The following is a 10276-nucleotide window of genomic DNA, read 5'->3' on the forward strand; positions in this document are numbered from 1 at the left end:
TTTGAAAATGTATGCAAAAATTCCAACCATTTTCCTACTTACGGACATTGGCCAAATTGCAGCAGACTCGAGGGCGAGGGATGAGGCAGAGGGTCCGGACTTATTTTTAAAAGGCAGAAAGCACATCTGACATACACATACAGAGGTGTGTCCCCCTCATTTACGGTCGACCAAAAAGGTAAAGACAGATGGAGGGGCTCGTTCGGTTTTCAGCAAGTGATAGGTGGCTTCCTGTGAAAGAGAGAGGTTGACAGTTGTCTGCAAGAAGAATTCGAGGTAGAAAATCATCATGAGAGAGAAGGATCTCTGACTTTATGGGGAGAGAGAGAGGAATTCGAGGTAGAATACTAGAGAAAGAGAGAGAACTCCCGGGGGGGGTAGCGTTCTAGTCGTTGTAGATTGTAGTGGGTAGGCCTGAAAATACGCGTTTGAGATCCTCGTATTTTTCTCATCCTTCCAAGAAAAAATAATCTTGCCGTTTTTTTCTCTCTTTCTATAAGAGATCAAAGTAGAAAAAAGAAATATATCAGACTAGAATCCAACCATGGTGTGAAATCAGAGAGAGAAAGAGAGAGAGCTGCATGGAGCCCTCTGCAAGAAGAAGAGAGAGGAGGATAAAAAAAACCCAACAGTTGCTTCATGCAAAAGCAACGTAGGGACCCGGTTCTCACCCCATCCAACACCACCTTCACCCATCCGAACCCACCCTTATGAGAGAAAGAGAGGGTCCATCACTTTTCTTCTTCCATGCCTCCAAAAACCCTCTTCCACTATTTACTACCAATTCATCCTCTCCACTCTCTCCCTTCCTTTTTCTGATCACCCTCTTCATAACTTCAGTACTTCTCGACTGCCGACTCTCTGTAGCACTTTTGCTTTATCAGGAAATCCAATTTCCGCGATGGGTGTTATCAATTGATGGAGAAGTTGGACCCCTGAGCTTTGGTGGTCGTTGGAGAAGGATTGAATTGGGGTCTGTAATTGAAGGTGGAACCTGATTATTGGGGTCTGGAGTGCCTTTCTGATGGTGGGGAGAGGGTGAAGAGTTAGGCTTTGCGTTTCTGGTGGTGGGGAGAGGGTGAAGAGTTAGGCTTTGCGTTTCTGGTGGTGGGTTTTATTTGTTTTTCTAGTTGCCTCGTCTTGGTTGCCGTGTTTGGACAAAGTGTGCGGCATCTTTTTAATTGTTTTTGAAGTCTCTTATAACGGCGAGAAAGTGCGAGAGATAGGTTGCTGCTGTTGAATTAGTGGTTAAAGTTTGGAGAATCAAATTGCCTTTTCTCAAACGGGGCTTAAGCTTTTTCATCTTGGATTGCCGAAAGTTGAAAATTCATGAGCGAGAGCGAGAGAGAGAGTTTGGTGTTTGGTTTTAGAGAAAGATTTGTTTCTATGTGGTTTGGTGGTCTTAGAGAAAGATTGGTTCTATGTTGTTTGGGTTCATAATTGGATGCTTCTCCATAGTTTTTTTTCCGTTTCAAGATCATGAAAAGGTTGGGGAAGGTAAGGATCGGATAGCACTGCCTGGATTGTTTCAGGTGTGCTGTGGAAGTGTATGAATTGGAAAGAAGTGGAAGTTTTGTGTCTAAGGTTGGAGGAGGAATCTGGTTCTTCGCTTTTGCATCACTGAGAATCCTAAACTGTTGTAAGGATTCTTGAGCTGGAGTTGCAAGATAGATAAAAAGAAACTACCAAAAAAAAAGAAGTGGGAGTCCCTTTAGGTTGGTATCTGTTGGCTGGAAGGAAGTGGCAGATTTTTTTTTTAAGATTTCACAGATTTTAAAGGGTGACATGCAAACCATGAGAAAATACGCCATGTTGTTTTGCAGGGGCAGGAAATATAAGCGTTTCTTTGAGATATCCTGTGGAACTTCTTTGAGGCGACTCACAATTCCTTGAACCAACCAAGAGTGAGTGGAGTGCTCTTTTCAGTTCTTCAGGTAAGCTGTTTATGTCTTCTTCTTCATCCCTTTTTATTTTCTGTCTGCTGATAAATGTTCAGGTATTGCGGAATTTCTGAGTCAGAACTGATAGATCACGAGGATCCCAGATTCCTTTTTTTTTAACTGCTTGATAATGTGGTTGCGACTTTTCTTTCTTTATTTATTGTTTCTGTTTTATAATTCATCTAGGGATTAGGCAATATTGGTTTCTGATTCATTTGGAATTATTTCGAGTTTTTCTTGGTTGCAATCTTTTAGCTCTTTGATGCATCTAGATTTTGCGTTTGAAAATCTCGTATCTGTATTAAATTTTTTTTTGTGGCACAACACCATGAGATTTAACTGTAATGATCTTTTAATTGTTTCGATAATTCTTTGCTATCAATATATGTGATCCTTATACTCTGTTTACTTTGAAATATTCCTACCCTACAAGCACGACGGTGTTCCTGTACTACCTTTTCAGCTCTTCACTTAGGAGATGTGTTTTTAGTAGCCCTTGATGATGATGATGATGACGCTTTCCATGGAAAGGGCCAATTTTTTTAGGGAACATTGATTCTCCATTATCATGAAGCTTCTAATTTGATTGAGAAAGTCTCAGACTGTTTGATTTATGTCCGTTTGCAATAGCTCACCTTTATGAAGCATTGAGACTAGCGATTCATACTAGGGTTTAAGCGGACTTCATTTTAAAGGTTTTGAACGTGCCATTTGTCCTGCTCATTGCTGGATTACTATTGCTGGTTGAGAACTTTTCAGGCTTTTTCTGGAAGTATTTTCTTCCTTCTGTCCTGGCCAAGCAACCAGTGCTATACAGTGGCTATGGTCGATTGTCATTGTTGGCTTTAAAAAATAAATGAAATATTTGTAATAGTGCCAATGAAATCATGATAGAGTTGTTTACTTTTTGTTACAACTTCAAGAGCTGGTCCAACTTTTCGTACAAGTTATTGGCTGGTAAAGTGAGACTCATTTACCCTTAAAAGAGTCTACAAAAGCCTTCTTATATCTCTATGGAGAAACTATTCCATGTTTGGTATGCATTCCAATCAAAAGAAATGGCCAGTCCAGTAGCATACATAATGTTCACCTACAGTGGAAAGGTTTCAGTGCCCAATTTGCTTTGGTGTCATGGAAAGTCTGAATTTCTCTGGACTATCAGTACTCTGTTACCTATCTTAAGAAATGGCACCAATCCTTCTGATCATTCTTTTCTTAATCAGGTCTATTGCTGATTGCCCAACCTCCACGTGCCTGAGAGAAATTAACAACCATAATGAAGCAGAATTCAATGCGCAGGCACTCTGTTCGGCATGAGAAACATCAACCTGGATGCATATGGGGTCTGCTCAGAATCTTTGATTTCCGTCAGAGGTCCATACAAAGGTTGCTTTCAGACCGGAGGCATGGAGGTGGTGCTAATGCAGTTGCTGGTAAGACAAAAATCTTGGCATGTTATAAAGCTATGGTCATGTAGCATACTACCTCAGTCTACAAAGAATGAAATGCTTTTCTGTCATCATATATTAAAATATAAATTCACTTTAGATTTGCTGTTGCATTCTTTATTTCACTTCATGCTGCCTATTTTACTGAGTAAAGTGGTTTAGTTGCCTAACTTAACAGTGTGAAAGGAAGCATAATGTGAAAGTATTAGTAAGTCCTAGAAATGTTTGATACATTCAGTTGTCTCTTAGCTTGGCCAATGAGACAGTGATGGAAAGCTTAGGGACACTGTTATTGACTATTGTTGTAGTGGTTTTGGAAACATATTTCTTACTGTGAGGTCTGCAGTCAGAGTGACCTTAATTCTGTTTATTTCTAGGGATTCCAGCCACTTAGTGCACAATATGATTTTATATGAAAGCTTGATTGGAACTAGGAGTTTCCATTGCACAGTAATTTCTTTTAGTGGTGGATACAAGTTTTGTCACATCAAGAGTTTTCCTAGTAAGTACCATCAAGGGATATCACCTGCTTTATCATTAAAAGGAAAAAAGGAAGATTGTATTTATATAGTTGTCCACATACAAGTCAATACATTAAACTAATATTGGCACCATAAGTAACAATGATTATTGACTTTTCAAGTTCTCTTGTTGAGTCTAGGGCAGATATTTCGTTAGTGAGGTTATTAATCATGAATTTTTTTTCAAGACATCATCAAGAACTCAGGGTCTCACTTTTAGTTGAAGAAGATTTCTTAGAAGATGCATTATATAATGGTTGCTCTTTTATGCATTATATGATGTAAGCCTGTTATTCACAGAAAATGTTTAAGCAAATGAACTTTTAAAGGTTTCAAACTTTCATTAATTGTGTAATACTTCACTTATTTATACTACATATGCACCTTATCCTAGGATCATATGTTGACGAAACCAGAAAGGTTTTCCTGTTTCCTAACAATTGGTATTTTCCAGTGTAGACAATGGCAGGCCATTTCTGAATCAAGGGCTCACCTTATGAACTTCATTGTTTGTTTTAACTAGTATTTGCATGTTAGCAGGTCTAAATTCATGAAGATGCAATACTTCTGTGAATATTTTTTTTATTGGAAATAAAGCATGGGCTTATTTCTGTTTATATTGGAACTTGTTTGTGTAATATCGAGGACCAGTACCATGTTGTGAGCTTAACTTTGCTGTAAATACTTTTGAGTTGTCTTAGGTAATGAAGAATCAGTATATAACAGTGTTTGATTTATCTTGGAAAAGTTTTGTGCACTGCTTGTTGATGAATAGTCTTGCTTGCCGTAGGTACCCAATATTCAAGAGAAAGGCTAAACTTTACCAGCAATGTTGCAAGGCATAAAGACTATCCTTCAGTTGATAATGTTGTGGTACGTTCATCTGAATGACTTTTTGCATTTTTCTTTTTCCCTTTGGGGGATATTGTTGGTCCATAAGATAGAAGTCTCAGCCTTGTGTACCTTATTGATTCTTTAAATGGCCTGTTGTAGCAGACTAACACACAAGCATAGAAGCAGGCACAATACTTCCAGACCTAGGGGCTAGCCATATGCATGGATGCACACAGATGCATACACACACAAGAACACACATGCATGTGTCCAAGTAACATTACCATGCATATAAACATGCACATGCATTTTATGTTTGTTCTATATCCAAATGCTGAGCGTTGTACGGAATACATGAAAGCTTTCTTTCTGAATCATCTTTCTGACCCACATTGAGGTTACTTAATAACCTTCAATGACCTGAAGGCTGAACAATGGTTATCTTAAAGAAATTGCTTTATCCACTGTTTTTTCATGCCAGGTTACATACAATTTGTTTTATTCACTTCTGGTGAGCTTGTTTTCATCCTTTGGCAAACAAATGCCCTCTCAATCTGCTAATAGAAGTGTAAATTGGTACATGTTTTATTAACTCAAGGGGATAAACAGAAGCAAACTTCTTACATCTTGCATAGAAATTAAGAAGAAAATTTTATCGTATCCAGAATACGTGTATCTGATCATGTAGATTTCCATGGTTGTGGGGTTCTCTATTTGTGACCCATTGTCCCCATCTATGGGTCATCATGCTAGTAGTTCTCCATATCCATTGAATATGTAGCCTTCAACATTGACAAAATAACACATCTGTGTTTTATTTGTGGGTTTGTGTGTTGGTAGGGATGATATTCTGCTACATTTAGCTCTGATCACGCATGCATGCACACACACAAGACATCAAAGGTTCCAGAATCCTGATAACAATGGTCTCTGTGATGTAAATATTTTTAATAGAAGATTAGTCATAGAGTTATAAATTAGGTATAGAAAATTATTTTATACTGGATTCTTGGATGCAGAGGTCAAGATAGTTGCATGAATTCTACAAAATTACTGTTTTTGGTCTTCAATTTTCTATCTTGGACATGTAAATGGTGATGTGTTCATGGGATGCAGTATGCCAGTAAGTCTTTTAGAAAGATGATCCTATATATGATTTTGCTGTCATTTTTCTTTTTCTTAAGTTGATAATTGTGGGGTTTTTTCCCAATATTGTCTGGTTAAGATGCTGACCCTATGCCTCTTTAAATCCTGGAGAGCCCTTTTTTCGTGTAATAAGTTTCCAACTTATTTCTCAAGAAATAGGTGTCACCTTTTCCATGAACTTTGTCAGAGCCAACTCTAACATTTTTTTGTGTGCAAGGAAACTCTTGCATTTTTCTCTTACATCATGAAACTAACTGACAATATGGTTCTTGGCGTGTTTCAGGATGGGAAACAGCTAGATGAAACCAGAGTTTCTGAAGGGAGTACTGAACAGGTGCCTATAAAAACACTTATAGCTAATGAAATGTCTAAGGATAAGTATGGGGACCATTTATTGTCCGACTCAGAGAGAAGAAACCAATCTAAAGTGCACAAGAAGCAGAAAAATAAGACATCTAAAATTGTGCACAATCTTCAGTCAGATGATGGGGAAGCTTCCAAGTGGAAGAAACCTGGTGTTACTTGTCATCCTGGGCCCGTCGAACAATTTACTAGTACTATTGACCAAGCTACATCGGTGGAGGGATTCCAGTATGCCTGCCAGGTGTCACAGTTAGAAAACAAGAAAACGTGTGATTCTTGTCACAACATAAAGGATAAACTGGATGAGGCAACAGAAGCCTTTGTTTACCAGAAATTTTATGATGTGGAGTGCCTCTGGGAGGATGGTGGGATTCACCATTCAAAAGAATTTATGGATGCATTGGAGATTCTAAATTCAAACAAGGAATTATTTCTCAAACTCCTGCAAGATCCTAATTCACTTTTGGCCAAGCATATTCAAGGTTTGAGAAATGCTGAAATGGAGCAAATGTCAAAAATGAAATCAAATAAGTCATCAGAAGAAGCTGAGTTATCGAAGAACAATGTAGATACAGAGTTCAGCAAGCAACATATACCTAAATTCTCCAGAATGAGACATAAGTTTTGGGGTAGAGGCTCATCATTGAAGGATGTTGGTATATCTCATAATTCAACCAAGATTGTTGTTCTGAAGCCTGGGCCTCCTAGTATTCAAGAAGATAATGTGGGTGCAACAAGCTCAAGTTCTTTTGTACATTTTCAGTGTGATTTAGGAAATCAAGAGGGAGAAAAACTAACATCTTTTTCTCTTAAAGAGATTAAAAAAAAGTTAAAGCTAGCAATATCAGATGCAAAAGCAGAGCAGCATCGCATATCTATGGATGCTGTTCTGCATAGAATTCCATATGGATATCAAGATTCCGAAGAGCTTAGCAAAAGTCCAGATGAGAGACACCTAAGTGGTGAATCTTCTGACCTTCCTAAAAGAACAACTAGACCCTCAAGAAGTGAAAGCTGGAGAGAAAAAAATTGGAGGCCTTTGAGACCTCAGGCAATCATTGTTGATGAATTGTTTTCTCGTGGCTTCAGTTATCTTGAAAATAAGAACCTAACATACTCTCGTTCACTATCACAACCTAGAGATTCAGCTGCTACCAGAGAAGCTAGAAGCCATCTCTCTGATATCTTGAGTGCAAGGGATGCTGATGGTCCTTTGTTCAGAAGACCTGCTGCCAGAACTCTAGGGAGAGTACTTTCCTTGCCCGACTACATCTTATCATCCCCTAGGTTAAGTCCTTTGAGGAACAGCTCTGACGAGATCCAAACTTCTCATAGTGACCATCTTGGTTTCGAATTTTCTTTGCAAAGGGACAAGATTTCTGAATGCAGCAGTTCACCAAGGAAGGATTTGGCATTGAACAGGCCCGTGCTATCAGATAGCAATGTATCTTCCTTCAATGAAGGTGATGGTGCAAACACTGACATTCAAGAGCTGAATGCTGGTACAGAACTGTTGAAGGGGTTTCTAGTTGGCAATTTGGCTGAGGAGGAGGTTGACACTGAAGGAACACAGGGCCCAGGAGGTATCTTTTTGACCTTTTTCTTGTGGTTCATCTCATCTTCGGATGGATTTTAGATTTTGAAATGGGTTCCTTCATTTTTAAGATGTTTCTGCAGTAGATGAAGGTAGGATGGAGCGATCAGATGCTGATGAGAAAGGGATCAGCAAAATTAACCTCTCTGGTCTTGCTGAACCTGATTGTGTGGAAGAGCAATTGAGAAATCCTCCAGATTTTTGTGACTGTTCGTCACCAGAACAAGTGGATCATAGAATCAACGTGGAATGCTCAAGTCTGGTAGCTATGAATATCTTTTGTTATTTACAAATTGGATATGCATAATATCTATGAAGGGAGTTTGAGATCTTTGTTATCAACTCCGACTCATTAGGCCTCAGGTTGGTCAGTTTTGAAACCAACATGAGTCGTTTAATGGGGAGCTCTCCATAATCCCTGAGTTGGTCCTGGCTCTTCAAGGGACTAATGGTATACAAAAAGATTTTTATCTGATTAATGTTTCCTATTTTACCAAAACTATGCAATCTTATGTTTTCCGTGTTACTTTAGGATTCTGCTGCAGATATAACAATCGTTAGCTCTCCACCTCTTCCTTCATCTTATCAAATTTTGGATCAAGCTATGCTGTCACAGAATATATGTGAGAAGCCACATCAACCAAGTCCAGATTCGGTGCTAGAACCAGTTTTTTCAGAGGATGCTTCAAGTCCTGAAATCTGCCTCCCTACCCAACAAGGTCTATTTGATACCAAAGTTGACATATGCTTCTCTTGCTCTAGGCTGTACCTAAACTAAAATTGATATTGATTTGTGTACATTCCACAACAGAGATTCTTATCAAGCCTCGGAAAATTCATTTTGAAGAGCTGGAAGATTCGCAAGGGGTGGACAGTTTCTCCAGTTCCAAGCATAATCTTGGCACTAATGGAACACTTCCAGTAACTTCAGAGTCAAAAATGACATGGAAAAGATGTTTAGAGGCCAAAGGAGTAGATTTCGAGTATGTTAGAACATTATTAGAAGCTTCTAATTTGACTGGCAGTAGGGAACTTGTTGCAAGTTGGGATTCATCAGACCAACCTCTAGACCAATCATTATTTCTCCTAGTAGATCCACCTGGTGAAGTGTCGGTTGATCAACTGCTTCTCTTTGATTGTGTTAATGAGGTCCTTCTGGAGATCTTAGAGCGATTGTCAGGTTGCCATGGTGGGGTTCCATGCTCTAGGCCCAATGTACGGCCTTTTCCAGTGGGGGAACACCTTCTTGAAGAGGTATGGGCAGGCGTAAGCTGGCACCTTGCTCTGCACTATCAAGAATCCCATACTTTGGATCAGATTGTTGGAAGGGATCTTGCAAAAAGCAGGTGGATGGACCTCAGATTTGATGCAGAATGCATTGCAATCGACATTGAAGTGACGTTGTTGGAAGATCTAATAGAAGAGACTGTAACCGAACTTGCAAGCTAGGATGTTACTAGAGTGAAACTTGTTTCAAGTGAACTTGGTTTTTTCCTCGGTGATATGAATGGGTTCCATGAGTTCTCTTCATCGCTGAGTTGTTACTGCTCTATAATTTTGGTTCATTCTCTTCCATCACTCGGCATAGCCATCACAGCTGTTCATACATCCGTCATGGTTGACAAAACAGCCAGGTTTGGATTAGGCTCTCTTTAATCTGGATAGGCTTGTTTATAATTAGCAGTAGGCCATCTGTCCATAGTTGGTTGGTTTTGTTTATTTCTGTATCTATGTCCTTGATAAGGAGCCTGCATTCCAGTTTCTTTTCTAATTGTCAGTTCTGGAATGGTATTGTTTTGTGTGGGTTGATACATAACGGAATGGTATGCTTGATGTTGTGAATGAAAATGGTGAGATTCTTTTTTTTTTCTCCACTTTGGATTTATTTTTCCCTTATGGGTAGAATGCAACTAATCCTGTTTATTTGTATATGCTGAAGACCAGTACTGGTTGCGCACGAGAGAGAGAGAGAGAGAGAGAGAGAGAGAGAGAGAGAGAGAGAGAGAGAGAGAGAGAGGTAGGTGTTCCACTATAATGTCAAGGGTGGTTCATCTTTTAGATTGGTGCCTTCTGATATGATAAAGGTGTTTGGTAGAGGCATGCAAGGGGGCAATTTACATTGTCCTGCAGACTTTGTGATAAAATTTCTCATATGAGAAGGGTGTCTCTTGTGATTTGCAGGAATTTGCATGAGAAAAAGGAGGGATGCTGCATGATGCATCTTTGTTGAAATTGTGTCTCAAAATTATGCATTTACCGAGCTTATACTTTTGATCACGCTTGACTTGTCTTTGACCAAAGGCTCCTATGGCAAGGCGACATCACTATGTTCAACCCGTCACACTCTTACCCCATGACTCTTGATCATCAGTGAACCCCGTCAGCAGCCAGCAGGCTGGTGAGAGAGTCGGTCTGTGGACTGTCACTTCT

At 39.3% G+C, this 10276-nt stretch overlaps 1 protein-coding gene across 2 annotated transcripts; it reads left to right on the plus strand.

Annotated features, from left to right (window-relative positions):
- Positions 1–222: 222 nt before the first annotated feature.
- LOC149818960 (uncharacterized) lies at positions 223–9693 on the plus strand. 2 transcript variants are annotated; one of them, XM_089984626.1, is made up of 8 exons: positions 223–1715; positions 1824–1934; positions 3164–3373; positions 4700–4782; positions 6173–7835; positions 7918–8108; positions 8379–8565; positions 8658–9693. In XM_089984626.1, exons 3-8 carry the CDS (start codon positions 3217–3219, stop codon positions 9293–9295), a joined length of 2919 nt encoding a protein of 972 aa, XP_089840752.1. In that variant the 5' UTR covers positions 223–1715; positions 1824–1934; positions 3164–3216; the 3' UTR covers positions 9296–9693. The 2 variants fall into 2 exon arrangements, with proteins under 2 accessions (XP_089840752.1, XP_089840753.1); XM_089984627.1 differs by having other exon boundaries at positions 7930–8108.
- The last annotated feature ends 583 nt before the right edge of the window (positions 9694–10276 follow it).

This window comes from Nuphar pumila, chromosome 13 (genome assembly GCF_984573655.1).
Source record: "Nuphar pumila chromosome 13, dmNupPumi1.hap1.1, whole genome shotgun sequence".
NCBI lineage: Eukaryota > Viridiplantae > Streptophyta > Magnoliopsida > Nymphaeales > Nymphaeaceae > Nuphar > Nuphar pumila.

What these genes read in the sequence shown, in the direction of transcription:
- LOC149818960 (XM_089984626.1), top strand. Translation starts at nt 3,217, where the DNA reads ATGAAGCAGAATTCAATGCGCAGGCACTCTGTTCGGCATGAGAAACAT. An exon ending in CTTCAGTTGATAATGTTGTG is followed by an intron (nt 4,783 to 6,172) that starts GTACGTTCATCT and finishes GGCGTGTTTCAG; the next exon opens with GATGGGAAACAGCTAGATGA. An exon ending in ACGTGGAATGCTCAAGTCTG is followed by an intron (nt 8,109 to 8,378) that starts GTAGCTATGAAT and finishes GTGTTACTTTAG; the next exon opens with GATTCTGCTGCAGATATAAC.